The 15371-nt window shown below is 48.7% G+C and overlaps 2 protein-coding genes and 1 long non-coding RNA gene across 3 annotated transcripts in view; 1 reads left to right on the top strand and 2 right to left on the bottom strand.

The window, feature by feature from the left end:
- Window positions 1–180, bottom strand: part of Smc1b (structural maintenance of chromosomes 1B) — a 59011-nt gene extending 58831 nt beyond the window's left edge. The window contains exon 1 of the mRNA XM_040754035.1: window positions 41–180. Within this exon, the coding sequence (XP_040609969.1) occupies window positions 41–149 (109 nt within the window). The 5' untranslated portion in view covers window positions 150–180. The remainder of the gene's footprint in view (window positions 1–40) is intronic.
- A 227-nt stretch (window positions 181–407) lies between these two features.
- Window positions 408–15114, top strand: Ribc2 (RIB43A domain with coiled-coils 2). Its single transcript, XM_005067057.4, has 7 exons — window positions 408–554; window positions 1105–1186; window positions 2194–2538; window positions 5181–5299; window positions 10779–11006; window positions 13711–13877; window positions 14767–15114. Exons 1-7 carry the CDS (start codon window positions 441–443, stop codon window positions 14843–14845), a joined length of 1134 nt encoding a protein of 377 aa, XP_005067114.1. The 5' UTR covers window positions 408–440; the 3' UTR covers window positions 14846–15114.
- Window positions 2759–5855, bottom strand: LOC121142921. The gene is made up of 3 exons (XR_005880084.1): window positions 5718–5855; window positions 5524–5621; window positions 2759–3160 (listed from the first exon to the last, which is right to left on the bottom strand). It is a non-coding gene; the product is annotated as an uncharacterized LOC121142921 (long non-coding RNA).
- Window positions 15115–15371: the final 257 nt, after the last annotated feature.

The following is a 15371-nucleotide window of genomic DNA, read 5'->3' as shown; positions in this document are numbered from 1 at the left end:
TGTGTCCCCTCAGGCCGAACTGCTCTGGGGCACAGGTTACCAGAGCCGTTGGGGCCGATGATGCAGGTGAACCTCTTGAAGGGACCGATGACCTGGCGGCCTCGCCACGACTTGAAATTCTCCACGAGCAGCAGCTCAAGGCGCCCCATGGCCGCTCTCCGTGCCTCAGCCGCGTCCTCGTGCGCTGGTGGGAAAAGCGCGGGAAGAGCTTTGCCAAGTCTCGCGAGACTAGCGAGCCAGCGAGCCAGCCAGCGTGGGCCCCGTTCCTTAGCAACGAAAGTTGGCGTTTCCCGGGGGAATCTGATCCCTGCGCTGCAGCTGGCTGCGGGTGGCGTTGCTTTTCGGGGCTGCAGCTTGCTCGTCTCTGTCGCCTTTTTTTTTTTTTTTTCTTACCGTGTTTGTTCTGAAAGCTGCTGAAGCTCCCACCGGGTTCCAGAGCCATGGAGGTAGCGATGCCTAAGGACCTGCAACAGGATGCTATCCTAGCCGAGAAGCGGTACAAGGAGCTGTGCAGGCAGGGACGGATCTTCGACGCCAGGAGCAGGATCATCTCGGTGAGGCACCGGGGACGGAAGGAGCCAATGCTTGAAGGAACTTTTATATCCAAGCACCAAGTTTGGCTGAGTCGACTTGAAAAGCTTTGCCTCGCCAGCAGTGTCCCAGAGGGAGCCAGTCCGGGAATGGACACATTTGCTTTCCTCCTACTTAGCTCAGTTTTCCATTCTTCGAGGTGACAAATGCCCTGGCTAGCCTGAGTCGGGCCCAGGAGGTGGGAGACCTTTCAGAGTTCACCATGTAGTGAAAAAGGCAATGCCTTAAAACAGCCACAGAAAATGCAGTGGCATCAGCACCAGCAGAGACTGGAGGCTCGAGGGGAATCATAGAGAGCTTCCCAGAAGAGTGATAGCTAAGCACTGTTGGGACAGTGTGTGTTATGTGAGGAAGCTATGGTGGCCGCTGACAGCATAGGCAGGACACCCAGCTATAAGCAAAGCCATCCAAGCACTGGAAGGCAATTTGTTGATGCCATGACCAGATGAGGGGATTGTGGCCTACTGAATAACGATCGCTAGCTCTAACCTCTCTCCCCTTGTCCATTCCTAGGGAGACACACAAGCCTGGGATGTTCAAGTTCATGAACAGAAGATAAAAGAAGCAACTGAAAAGGCTAGGCATGAAACTTTTGGTAAGTACTTCTACCATTGGGTTTTTAAATATAAAAAATAGACATATAATTGTAGAGACAAATGTGCTGTTAATTTAGGCTTTAAGATATGATTAGAAAAAGACAAAGTTTGTTTCAGTGGTTACATTGGAGTGGTTGAATTATGAATGAAGTTGCTTTTCTTTATACTATTATACATTTTCCAAACTTTATAATCTATTTATTTGTAAAGTAATTCAAACTTACAAAGCCAATTTAAAAGACACGTGTGCGGCTCTCACCAGGCTTGATGTCAACAGTTTGCCATTTGACCTCAGGTATCTTCAAGAGTTCTATCTGAGAACTATGTTCTATATAACACAAGTACCCCTACCCCATTATAATTTCTCCTTTTTTCTTCTATAGAAGTATGCATTTCCACTGTGTTTATAGATGTACTATCTGTGTATCCTTAATAATATAAATGCGCGTGCGTGCGTGTGTAGGTAGGCTTACCTGTGAAAGCACAGAGACTGTAGACCAGGCTGGCCTCTGCCTCCCAAGTGCTGGGGTTGAAGGTATGTACTACCACACCCAGATTTTTAACGATTTTTGGCAAATGCTGCTGCAACAAATGTCCGTGTATTGTGTCCCCTGTGCACATGTGAACCGGTGGATCAGATTGCTCTGTTAGAAGTGTACCAAGTTATTCCTCACGTCATCACTAGTGTATGCCATTGGCAGCATTTATAGCACTCTGCCTGAAGTTCATTGAATGTGCCCCATGAAAGGTTAGCATTCCTTTCTAAGTATGTTGCCCACTTGGGTTTTTTTTACAGCGCTTTGCCTGTGCTAGCTTGTGCTCATTTTTCAATTGGCTTTCCTGTGTATTTAAGATCTGCTTATAGTGCTTTTTTATATGTGTGCATACTATTCCTTTAATTGTTATGTTACAGTTTGGGAGCATTGTCCTTAGGTCATGAAAATTAGTTTTGAAGTAGATTCATTTGTATTCCTTGTAGCTTATGTGTACACTTTGTCTTTCCTAGCCGCAGAAATGAGGCACAATGACAAAGTCACGTGCATACTCCAGGACCGGGAACGGAGGGACAGGAAACAACTCTGTTGCGCTATCAATAACTTCCAGCAGACCTTTCAGAAGCCAGAAACTCGCCGTGAGTTTGATTTGTCTGACCCACTGGCTCTCAAGAAAGATCTCCCAGCCCGGGTGTCAGACAGTGACAGGAGGAACACCATATCAGGAATGCAGAAGTTCATGGGAGAGGACTTAAACTTCCACCAGAGGAAGAGGTTCCAAGAAGAGCAGAACAGAGAATGGTTCCTGCAACAGCACAGAGAGTGGGAGAGAGCACGGGCTGACCACAAGCTTGCAGGTAATGAAAGAGAAGACAAGTTGATCTCAACCCCTAGCTCAGTATTTGTGAGTGCTTTTAAAAGCTCTGTCAACATTACAAAATCAACACCTCAGCCCCAGGAGTCAGCATCTCCCACTGTACCTCCGCAGTAGAGGAAGTGCTTTCTGAGTACTCCTATTACCCTGGTTTCCTTTCTATTGCTGGGATGAAACACCACGACCAAAAGGAACTTGGGGAGGAAAGGGTTTATTAGCTTCCAGGTCACAGTCAACCACTGAGTGTAGCCAAGGCAGAACCCGGAACCGTGTAGGGCAGGAACCTGGAGGCAGGGGCTGAAACACAGCCTACTTAAAAGATGAATAAAAGTGTGTGTGGTTTTCCAAGTCTCCTGGGTGTGGAAATGGAAGTTCCACAGGGCCCTTTGGGAGCCCAGTCACAGGCCCAGTACTAGCAGGTTCTCACCAGGACTCACTGGACCCAGAGAACGTCAGGATTCAGACATGAAAGGGCCTCTCCATGGGGAACAACAACAAAAAGCAGTATGTTCTGCCTCCATGGAGGCCATCAGCCCCTCCTTGGCAGGCGCTCACAGCAGCTTCTGGTCTTCTGAGCAGGTCACTAGTGACTGGACCGGGAGGAGCTGCCAGGAAGAGCAAACCAGAGCTAAGGGGAGCAATTGCTCTGCCCTCCTCAACTGCTCCAGTCTACTTCAGTCCCCTCCCCCCGCTCAGCTTGGGCCCCTCCAAGCCTCTTTTCTCTCTGATGGCTTCCTTCTCAGCCCCCTCTTCTGTCCTCCCTGTCCACTAGAGTTCCTGGAGCCAGCTGGGCCCGCGATCTTCCTGCTCCCTTTCCGATGTCAGTTCTCAGCCTCGGCGCCCTGGATCTGCCTTGTAGGCCAGTTCTTTCCCTGGTTTCTCTGTTGGATCTGCTCCTCCTCCAGCATAGGCCAGTTCTTTCCCTGGTTTCTCTGTTGGATCTGCTCTTCCTCCAGCATAGGCCAGTTCTTTCCCTGGTTTCTCTGTTGGATCTGCTCTTCCTCCAGCATAGGCCAGTTCTTTCCCTGGTTTCTCTGTTGGATCTGCTCCTCCTCCAGCCTGCCCTGCCTGTGCACCCAGAGATCTGAGAGGCAATTCTGACCCCGTCTTCGGGTGTCCTCCCCTGTGCCCCTCCTGTCTCCACCACACACTCTGTTTGAACTGTCCACCTCTCGTCATCCCTTTTGCCACACTGTTGAGGCAAGCCATCAGATTTTCTCCCCTGAATGGGCCTCTGCTAGTGGCTTTCTAACTGTTCGCTCCCACCTCTAGCCCATTCCTAACATGCAGGGGAACTTCTCAAATAATGTCACGTTGAACCAACCATGCCACACCCACGGCCTCATCCTAACTCAAAGGTATTTAATGTCTTCGTGGGATGCAGAATGAGATGAAAAGCAGCCCATACACTGTACACATTGGGCCTCTGCCCGCCTGGAGAGCGTCAGCTGATGTCTCCACCTTGTTCATGGCGTTTCAAACGGGTTGTCTCACTTCGGATTCCGTCGTGTCTCTCCCACCTCAGGGCCTTTGCACCTGCCCTGACCATTTAGTCCTTCAGCTTTGCATAAACGTGTCCTCCTAGAAAAGCAGTTTCCTGGTCCCTAACCTCCAACTTCTCCATCCATGCATTCCCAGCATCTCCTCTTTCATCTCATCCTCTCTTGTCTCAATGGACTAGAATACTTTGTATAGCTATTGGGGGGCATTGTGTGCTTTGAACCCCCATCTCTCACCTCTGTGTTGTGTGTGTCCTGAGCAATGTGGGCCCCAGTCTAGACTCTTGATCACTATCTGGAACATGACAGATTAACAGATGAAGAGTAAGCTGAGGATGAAGGTGTGCAGAGGCCAGAAAGCCAGGGTTAAAGAGTCTGGGCCTTTGGGACTGCCTTGTAGTGCAGTAGTAGAGCACTTGCCTATTGTGTGTGAGGGTATGTATCCCCAGCACCAGAGTGTGCTCTTTGTGTTTGGAGTTCATGGGAGCCTCTCTAAGCACAAGCAGAGAAAGCAGAAGCTGCTGACCATTGACTTCTCATATGTGCATTGCATCTCAGCGCTGTGCCTCAGATGAGGGTGCAGGACACAGAGGTGCTGCTGATAACGGTGCTAGGCCATGTGTGGAAGCCTGTTCTGACTCCGAACTTTTCTACTTCACTCCTGGTATCCTCCAATTTCACCCTGCCTTGTCCCCCTCACTGCCCTGGCAAATTTCTGCTGCCACTCCACAAGTGTCTGTGTCCTGGCACTCTCTGCTCTGGGTCTTGTCTGGTTTCTACAGCCCTTGTTCCTGGTTCCTACTGCTTCTAGCCTTTTTGTAAGGCTGAAACCATCTGATGGACCAGAGTCGGCAAGATCTAACTAATCTACCTAAGGACTGCTGTAGACATCACCAGTTCACAGCAGACATCATCAGTCCATAGAGATCGCTAGTACCCCTTGCTCGCAAAGATCTACAAGCTACACTTAGCTCATCCTGCTCTCCCAGAACCTGTGAGGCAGTAGCTTTCCCGCTCCACTCACTCTCCCGTCTCCTCCATGGTAAGAAATGAGTGTGAATCACCATACCACAGGTAGCACTTCTGGTGGGCATACTCAGGCTGATGGCATCTTGTCCCCTGGCAGAAGACCTCCACACGCAGACAAGACTGAAGTTTGATGAAACAGCCAGAGGCCTGCAGAAGCTGGAAGTCTTAACCAGAAGGGAGGTCTGTGCAGCCACGAAAGAGTTCAACAAGAGCCAGGTATGTGCACCGTGAGCTCAGTCTGAAGGGAAGAGCATGCACGCAGCTGCTTCCTCAGGGCTCCCTAAGTTTTGGAGGGTCCCAAGTTGAGACTGCTCACACCACCAGCTCTAACAGAGGTAGGTGAGATCTGATTTGGCTTGCCCCTCAACTTGGCTGTAAACTTCACAATATAAGCTATGGGGGAGGATGTCACTTTAAAAAAGAAACAAAAAAAAACCCACCTTTTTTATTGATTCTTTGGGAGTGCCATTTCATATACTCCAATTCTGCTCACTTCCTGGTATCTCCTCCATATCCTCCCCTCAGCCCTGCAGCACCCCTCCAAAAGAGAACAAAGCAAACAAACAAACAAAAATTAGAACAAAAAAAAAAAACCAAGACAAAACAAAAACTTTCTTTGCTTCTCTTTTCCCACCTCTCCAGCACCTCTTCATTTGTCCTAGTAACACTGGGGGGCCTCAGTGCGTCATATAATACACCCTTTGTTCCATCAGCTTTGCTAGTACATGTTCATTGCAATGAGTCACTGGTCTGGTTCAAGGCCTCTGGTTTCTGGTACACCATCATCACTGGTTCCTCCCTGGAACTCCTCTGGGATATCCTGTGGCTGCCCCAGTCATGGAGATCCTGCAGGTATTGTTTGGCAGGACCAGTCCCTTCACAAGCTTCAGAGATCCTAGATGGGGTAGATGTTAGGGTGAGCCAACCCAAGGCCTTGCTGAGGCCTTGGGTGATAGCTGAGCTGGTCAGTCTGGACCACTGGGGGCCACCTGCCTCTGTTAGAGTCAGCTCCCCTAATGCATGCCCTCGCCTTTGGTGGAGTGGGACCAGGTCTCTTACTGTAGTGCTCAGTGAGAGGCAAGGCCAGCAAAGGGCAGGGTTGGCCCTGCATGGCCCTCTGGTTTCATCTGGCATGGTTCCTAAGGTCTCCTGAGGTGACACAGGCCACAGACATCAACAAGGGTGTCACTTGTTTTTAAAACTCCAGAACGTGAGGATAGGAGCATTTGTGATGAACACCATTTGGCCTGGGCTGGTCTCAGTTCTTATCATGTCATAAGCTCGGCAATCAGGCAGTCAACGCAGATGGCACCCTCCTCAACTGCCTGGTTTCCCTATAAGCCTCCTGTCCTCCAGCCCCCTTCTGAAGATGCTCCGAGTTCCTTACTCCTTTGGAAACTGCTTCCTCCTCTAGGTTTTGTTTTTTGTTAGTATTATTGTTGTTTTACCCATGCAGTTTTATTCTTGGTGATTTACCAGATCTCCCTGTCTCTAGATCTATGGTCTCAGGAAGAAAATGACTGATTTTATTTCATATTTATTGGTTTTGTTTGTTTGTTTTTTGTTTGATTGCTGTTTTTTAATTGAGACAGGGTTTCTCTGTGTAGCCCTGGCTGTCCTGGAACTCACTCTATAGACCAGGCTGGCCTTGAACTCACAGAATCCACCCACCTCTGCTGAGTGCTGGGATTAAAGGCAGGTGACACTATACCTGTTGTAATTTAAGAAAAGCAGCACTGGAGAGAAAGATGCCATGTGAGAGGGTTCAAGTAGAAGGTTTTTTTTTTAAATTAGGGAAAGGAATCATAAAGGGGGGAAAGCGAAGGGAGGGAAACCAGCCTCTGGAGACAAGAGCAGCAGGAGAAAGGGAGAGAGGAAAGATAGGGAGGGGTAAGAACAGAGAGAGGGAGAGAAAGAGAAGGAGGAGAGGTGGGCAGGGCCCTTTTAAAAGGGACATAGTGAATATGCACAGGTGGTGCTCTTAGTGGCTGCAGTTGAGGGCATATCCTGTCAGAACCCTAAGGACAGGCCTGTACAGATGCCTGAATACTAACAACACCCTGTTTCCCATTTAATCTTAACCCCGCTCTCTCTGAACTCAGACACCTGGATGGATTTTGTATAGTGCATGCTGTGTGTATGGTATTCTAGTAGCACACAGTGAGCTGAGTCTGTGAGATGCAATGTAGTAAAATGTTCTGTGATGGCCACGAGCCAAAACTCAGAGAGGCTGAGGTGAGTCAGAGAAGCCAGGTTTCTAGCAGTGCAGAGAGGAAAAGCAGGGCAGACTACCAGTGTTGGTGAGGGACCCAGAGGACATATTCACACCAGCAAGATGCAAGTGTTCTTTTTTATTATTTTTCTTTTATGTGCATTGGTGTTTTGCCATGGGTGTTGGGTCCTCTGGAACTGGAGTCAGAGACAGTTATAAGCTGACATGTGGGTGCTGGGAATTGGACCCAGTCCTCTGGAATAGCAGTCAGTGCCCTCAATTGCTGAGCCACCTCTCCAGCCCCACTACAAGTGTTCTTTTGTTTTACAGGAATGGCAGAATGGAGGGAACTCTTGACAGTTAAATGTCTCTAGGCAACATCTATCCAGCCACCCAGTGTTTATAATTCAGCACCGTGGGGGGTCTGTGGGGGCTCTTATGGATCCATGGTGTCTCACTCATGGATTTGAACGTGTGTGTGTGTGTGTGTGTGTGTGTGTGTAAGCATCTATGTGCTAATACATACACACATAGATATACGAGCACACACATACACTTTTTTGTGGTTTTTCTTTTATTTCAAAACAGGGTCTCACTGTGTAGCTCTGGCTATACTAGAGCTCAATATGTAGATCAGGCTGGTGACTTGAGTGTCAGGATTAGAGGTGTGCACCACTATGCTTGGCTCATTCCATACTGTTTTAGGAAGCATCTACACTGTTGCCTTCAGACCCCACAGCTCCTGTGTGGTTACTCGAGGCAGCACTGTCACAGTGCCTCTACCTGAGGAAGCTGCACTTTTCATCCTTCAGAGCTTCTGTTCCTGACCAGAATCAGACCTTACCATTTAGCCAGGAACATTAAAATTAAAAGAAAATTACACACTGGGCATGATGGCCCCCACCTGTAATCTGGCACTCCAAGGATATAGTAGGATGAGTTCCTGGCCATGCTGGACTATAGAGAGAGACCCTGTCCCAAAAAAGAAAAGAAACTTTCAGGCAGGCCACTTTGTGTCAACAGGGAAGGCACAATGGGTCTGCTTGTTTCATTAGAAGGTGGTTCACATCCAGGCTTAGGAGCAGGCTGCAGAGCCTTCCAGCAAAGTTCAAGGCAAAGCCCTTCTCTGCAGCCTTAGGCAAGGCCATTGAAGCCTGTTTTGTCATCTGCAGAATGAGAATGAAGGCAACACCCACATTACCCATCAGTATTCACGAACTCTTGCTCCAGTAAGGCATGCCTTAGACCATAGTGGCTCTGCACACAAAACCAATGTTCCCTTCTGCTGCATGTCCATCTCAAACTGACTAGGTCAGAGCAACTGCCAGGGTTACTTACAGCAGCACAGAAAGGAAGTGATGTCATTGGCCCCTCCCGTCTGTGTCCTTCAAGAAGCTGCACAACCACCCTCCCTTGCTCACATTTTGTAGATGTGAGCACATTCTGCAAAATGTGAGGCACAGTGTCATAGTCAGCAGTAATGGTCACTGCACCTGCTGTCTAATTTGAGGATGCACACAGTGTGTTAGGACAGTTTGGCCCATCATCAGGACTCTGGACTGTAGTCACTATTTATTTTAAGATGTGTTATTTGTAATTGTATGTGCAAGCATGTGTGTGTGCCATGTGAGTGCAGGTACCTTCAGAGGCCAAGGTGTCATGTCCTCTGGAACCAGAGTCACCGGAAGCTGGGAGCTGCCTGATGTGGATGCTGAGAACAGAACTTAGGTCCTCTGCTCTTAAACATTGAGCTAATCTCTCCAGCCCATGTAGCTGATTTTAGTGCCGGCAACAATTTCCGGCTAGCATGTTTGACTCTTTGACAGCCCTACTTCAGAGGCTGATTAATGCCTGATTAATGTCATTAATAGTGGCTGATTAATGTCACTGATAAAGCAAGAAGGGATGAGCAATTTTCCAAGGACATCCAAATACTAAATGACAAGTATTTGAATTTGGTCTTTGTCTGTCTCAAAGCCTGTGCTAGATGGCAAGGCAGTTGGCCTCTTGCAAGCCCCTGCCTTTCAAGTTCTCTGCCCATTCTTCTCTAAGAAGAATGGTCAATGCTGAGAAATGTCTCCTAGTCATCTATATTAGTCAGAGTTTCCTAGAGAAACAGAACTGATAGAATGAATTTCTCTATATAAAAATGGGGTTTGCTAGAGTGGCTTATAAGTCATAGTCAGGCTATTCCAACAATGGCTGTCTCCTGACAGAAAGTTCAATAACCCCGTAGTTGTCCATTTGGTTCATGAGGCTGGATGTCTCAGGTGGTCTTCAATATACCTCAGAATCCCAAAGAAGTAGGCTCTAACACCAGTGGAGGAGTGAGCTTGCCAGTGAGAGTGAGGACAAGCAGGAAACTAACAAGAATTGCCCTCTCCTGTATCTTTTACTTAGGCTGCCACCAGAAGTTGTGGCCCAGATTTAAGGTGGGTCATTGTCTTAGTCAGTGTTCTGCTGCTGTGAAGAGACACCGTGATTGAGGCAACTCTTATGAAAGGAAACATTTAATTGGGAGCTTGCTTACAGTTTCCGAGGGTTAGTCCGTTTATCATCATGGCGGAAGCACGGCAGCGTGCATGGCACTGGAGCAGTATCTGAGAACTTTTCACTGCTGACCAAAGGCAACAGGGAGAGAGACACTGGGCCTGCTGTGGACTCTTGAAACCTTAAAATCCACCCCCAGCAGCATACTTCCTCTAACAAAAGCACACCTCCTAATCCTTCTAATCCTCAAATGGTGCCTCTAAGTATTCGAATATATGATCCATTGGGGGCCATTCTTATTTAAACCACTACAGGCTTCCTACCTCAAATGATCCAATAAAAAAACAACTGTAGATGTATTCAAGTTGACAACCAAGAATAACCATCTCTTGACTGTACAGAGAAATATCTTCAGCCCAGAGAAGGCAGGCATACTATACAAATCATACAGCCCTTGTTTCCAGGCTTTGAGCAGTGGATCAACCAGAATTTGTTTTCGTTTGTTTGTTTTTCCTCCAAAGACAGGCTTTTTCTGTGTAGCCCTGGCTGTCCTGGAACGCTCTCTATTGACCAGGCTGGTCTCAAACTCACAAAGATTCACCTGCCTCTGCCTCTGCTTCCCAAATGCTGGGATTAAAGGCGTGCACCACCACCAGGCAGGAATCATTTGTAATGGGGGCTATGCTGAAACTGTCAGGACTGCTGAGGCAGCTGTATGCCTCCACCTTTAGAAGTCACCACTGTGGCACTTGTGGTAGTGGCCTACAGATGTCCAAAGGTTTTAGGATGCACACTGCCCTGTACTGGAGATGAGCTCCTTGCATTGACAAATTGGTGCAGAGACCCACAGTTGTACACTCATGGGTGGGGAATGACCCAAAGCCCAGCCACTGCCCAACAGTGTTCTGATAGTCTCCAGCCTGCAGCCAGGGCCCAGATGAGGTCTTGACCCTAAAGTCACTCCAGGGTATTCTGAGGTCCTTCTCTGCACAGGTTATGGAGTTGACAGAAAGGAAGAGGCAAGAGAAGCAAAAAGAGCAAGAAGACAATATGGCTGAGATCACCAACCTGCTGCATGGCGACCTGCTCTCTGAGAACCCACATCAGGCAGCCAGCTCCTTCGGGCCTCACCGTGTGGTCCCTGACCGCTGGAAGGGCATGAGCCAGGAGCAGCTGGAGGAAATCCGCTTCACTCAGAAGCAACAAATCCAGGAGAAGCTGGTGAGCCCCTCCTGGGCCACAGAGCTGCCTCTGTACCCGAGTTGCCCCCACACCCAGTTCCTGTGTCAGTACTCACTCTGAGAAATGTCTCTGGGCAGGCAGTTTCCATTCTGCTGGTGGGGGAGGGGTGTAGATGGAAGTTTCTGTCCTGCCCAGTTCCGCAGCTGTTTAGTCCCAAATAAACACACAGAGGCTTATACTAATTATAAACTGTTTGGCTGATGGATCAGGCTTCTTATTGGCTCACTCTCTCTTAATTATTAACCCATTTCTACTAATCTGTGTATTTCCATGTGGTCTTGGCTTATCAGAAAATACCCGGGTGTCCTGCCTTCCCAGTAGCGACATGGTGTCTTCTGGTGACTCACTCTCTGTTCTTCTTCCCAGCACTCTCCTAGTCTGGTAGCCCCGCCTATACTTCCTGCCTGGCTCCATTCTGCCTGCCCACTGGCCAAAACATCTGTATTTAATAAGAAAAACATAAATTTACAACATACAGAAGGACATCCCCCATGGGGGCGGGCAGGCAAAGCCAAATACTATGGTCACACATGATGTGTGGAGCAGAGGATGACTACAGACCTTTGGAGGATGGAACTTGTGTCTACAGAGATGGGAAGTTGGTGGGAGGGGCATGCGGGTTGGTGGGGGAGCTCATTCGTACAACTTTGCATATGTTAACTGTGTAATGTCCATTAGACATCTGTGGGATTAGGTTTGCCTGATGTGGCAAAAGAAAAGGACACCAAAGAGCAGTAGCTACATTTTAAACAAGGTAGAATCCGCAAAGCAATGTGTAATCCTCAAAGCAATCTCAGGTTTGAAGAGAGGCTCTGTGACCACAGTATTCTGCCATCCTTGGCACCTGATTCTAACTTTGTGCACAATGGCTGCTTAGATGCCAACCATTGCATACATGAGCAAACAGGGGAGAAAGAGAAGTAAGGATAGCATTTTTAAGGAGTTTCACAAGACATTTCCAGACATGTTTCATTGGACAACATTTAGATTACTTCAACTATAAAGGGCATTGAGAAATGTATAACTAGTGGTTCTTTATTAAGGATGACTACTGGGGACTCTTACATATTTCCAGGTTAGGTGGAGGTGGAGAAAAGCAGAGAAGGAAGCAGGGTTTATAATTAGGACTCAGAACAAGGTCTATGTTTGGGAGTTGTCATCTATAGAAAGTAAAATGGTAGCAATCCTGGGGGCCACCATGGGTGAAGACACAGGAGAGGAGCCCTGAGGTCTGGGGCTCAGGCATGGCCATCATTTACAAAGCAGGAACCTACTGAAGGCAGCTGGGGAAGGGGCGGGTAGATGGATGCCAAGAAGGATGTCTGGAGTCAGGGAAGGGAAAGTGTTCCTGGAGGGTAGTGAAGGAACCCCTGCACCACAGTACCCCCAAGATGTGGACTGCCCCCTCTGCAACCCACCAGGCAGAAGTGTTGGTGTGAGAGAGAGCCACTCTGTGATTGGCTGCAGGGAAGACTGGCCTGGGAGGAGAGCACAGGGCAGGAATTGCAGAAGGCTTTGTCTGTCTGTCATACATCTGTTCAGCTGGACTGTGGAATGAAGGTTGGCTCTAAACCCAGCATTTTGATCCAATTTTAATCTAGAAGATTTAGAAGGCAGGAACACACAAAGGGAGAAAGACCACATTAAGAGTCTTGCTCAGGGCCAGGCATTGGTGGCTCATGCCTTTAATTCCAACACTCAGGAGGCAGAGGCAGGCGGGTCTCTCTGAGTTCGAGGCCAGCCTGGTCTACAGAGCGAGTGCCAGGATAGGCTCCAAAGCTACACAGAGAAAGCCTGTCTTGAAAAACAAAACAAAAAACAAAAAAGGCTTCTTGCTCAGGCCCTTGCTCCGTGTCTTTTGGGCTCAGCCTTAGCCATGCTGTCTGTGCCCTGGGTGGCCTGGGAAGTGGAGCTCATGTTGAGGCAAGTATGCTGCTGGCCATGGTGTCTTTGAACAGTCCCTTTTTAGAGAGGCTTTTGAGATTCCCAGAAGCAAGGCCAAGTGGCAGGTGGCTAAGCCAGTGCAGGCTGACTTTGTGCCCTAGCATGAAGCCATGCTGGGCATCACCTGCTCCTCCAGTGTGGATGCTGCTCATCTTTCCTCCAACCTGCCCCCCACCCAGTCTCTTCTCCTGGGAGATCATTGGTGGGATGCTTACCGAGCTGATCTCCCTTGGGAGCCACTTCTCCACATTAATCCAGTGTCCCCTGGAGGACTCCATGCTTCACCAAGAAGGATCTGAAGTACATATCCAGGGCTGAAAGGCAGTACTTCTAGAACTAGGCTGCCACCCACACCCTCATGGTAACACCGTTGTCATAGGGCGAGGCTTAGTGCTCAGGGTCTCCACAGAGGATCCCAACTTTAGGCAGTGCTGGGATGGTATCAGGCTTGCTAAGCCAGCTGGGAGTCCTCCTGAGGACTTAATAGAGATCAGCCTGTCTGGGAGCTCTATGGGAGCCAATTCCCCAGGTCCTTCAGGAAGAAGAGAGCATCAATGCCATTTGCAGGCAGAAAACTGCCAGGCCACATAGAACAAGAGCAGGGTGCATGAGGTCACCACCCTCCTCTTTCTCCAAGCTTCAGTTTCTCCATCCATAAAAAGAGCCCATGTTTCCCAGATGAACCCTGCAGGCTCCTGGGCCTTGAGAGAAGGTAGTAAACCCCTTTTCCTGCCTCCAGAGGCTTCAGGAGGAAGAACACCAGCGCAGCATGGACTGGGACCGACGCAGGATCCAGAAGGCTCGTACCAGCCTGCTGCATGAGCGTCAGCAGCAACGCTTCCAACGGGAACTGCGCAGGGCCCTGGACTGCAGCAACCTCAGCCTGGCCAGGGAGCAGTATTTACAGTGAGTGCCAGGGACCTCCATGGGTGCAGAGTAGGTGGGCAGACCCACAGGTCACCGTGTGTACCTTAAGTGCCTGAGGGACTCTGAGTCACCTGGGGAATCAGGGAGGCTTTTGGAGGAGACTTCATGGCTGAGTCTTGGGGTACAGTAGCCTACTGTGTGCCCTCTCCAGGCAGAGGGGAGGAGGGCTCCCAGAATCTTTCACATGCCAGAGTCATCTGAGTACAGGCAGAACCCCAAGAGTGGTTCCAGGATACAGCCATGCCCGACAAACTAGCAACCAAGCACCAGGCAGGCATTGGCTCACTCAGCTGTTCTGTCCTGAACTTGAGTCCTGAGGGAACCCTTGGGGTCTGCTCTAGTCACCACCGGGTCTGACAGTTGTCATGGCTTCTACTGGGCCTTAAAGGAGCACTCAGACATGACCTGACAAGACAGTCAAACTCATGTGAGATGTCCCCATGAGTCACTGACACTAAGTCCCTCTAACTTCAGTGTCACTACTGAGTAGTAGTAGAGAGAATGCTATACATATACATATACATATGCATATGCATATGCATATACATATACATATAACACATAGTTTAAAATATGTGTGTGGGTGTTTTGTCTGCATGAATCCTATGGAGCACTTGCATGCACTGCCTAGAGAGGCCAGAAGAGGGCATCAGATGCCCCTAGAACTGGAGTTGTAGATTGTTGTATGCCTCCATGCTGGAAACTGAACCTCGGTTCTCTGCAAATGCTCTTAGCTACTGAACCATCTCTGTAGGCCTCGATAACTCTCATTTTGAGCTCATTAGTGCTGGAATGGACTCTGTAGAGTGGGAATAAAATACTTTGGGGCTTTACCTCACATATTTGCTTATCTTTTTTCTGTTATTAGGAAAAAACAAATTAATGAAGCCTCCACAAGTCAACCCACAGAAGATTTTTTCTCACAGTTTAATACAAGAAGCCGCTAACAGAAAAGACTCCCCTTTTCTTGTTGATGGTAGTGTAGTCCCCTAGGAATCACACTTATTTCAAAGTGAACCTGCTCCTTGGTGTGAGTTGGACCCCCAAACTTTGAGATTCCAATGTATCCAGGTGGGCACCCAAAAGACTCAGACTCCAGACCAGAAGATGCAACAAGCAAGAAGATTTTATTCCACGTTTGCACAAATGGGCTCCTAAGCCAGGGGAGGCAGAGAAGCCCTGAGCAGCTATTACAAGCTCTTTTTAAAGGCAAAAACCACAGGATTATCAAGGGGTCACATACAGCGCTTTTCTGAGGAAATTTCAGGCTGGGAGGGTTCGGGGAAGTGGGGGCCATCTGTCCTTCTGGAAAAAGTACAAGGTGTTCTGTCTGTTCTATCTCAAGGGCCATCTGGGTTCCTGTTGGGTGGAACAGAGTTTACTACCTAAAACTGCTGCTTCAGGTTTAGATCAGGCAAGGGACAGATCTTGCCTCCTTAGCTTGTATTTGAGTGGGGGGTCTTTCAGTGTGAA

The sequence above is a fragment of the Mesocricetus auratus genome, unplaced genomic scaffold, assembly GCF_017639785.1.
Source record: "Mesocricetus auratus isolate SY011 unplaced genomic scaffold, BCM_Maur_2.0 Super-Scaffold_100010, whole genome shotgun sequence".
Lineage (NCBI taxonomy): Eukaryota > Metazoa > Chordata > Mammalia > Rodentia > Cricetidae > Mesocricetus > Mesocricetus auratus.
Note: the sequence above shows the minus strand (reverse complement) of the source record. Positions and strands in the feature narration are given on the sequence as shown.

Excerpts from the sequence above, each read along its gene's own strand:
- Ribc2 (XM_005067057.4), top strand. The coding sequence starts at position 441 with ATGGAGGTAGCGATGCCTAAGGACCTGCAACAGGATGCTATCCTAGCC. Across the intron at positions 5,300-10,778 it reads AAGAGTTCAACAAGAGCCAG|GTTATGGAGTTGACAGAAAG; the intron begins GTATGTGCACCG and ends TTCTCTGCACAG. Across the intron at positions 11,007-13,710 it reads AACAAATCCAGGAGAAGCTG|AGGCTTCAGGAGGAAGAACA; the intron begins GTGAGCCCCTCC and ends TCCTGCCTCCAG.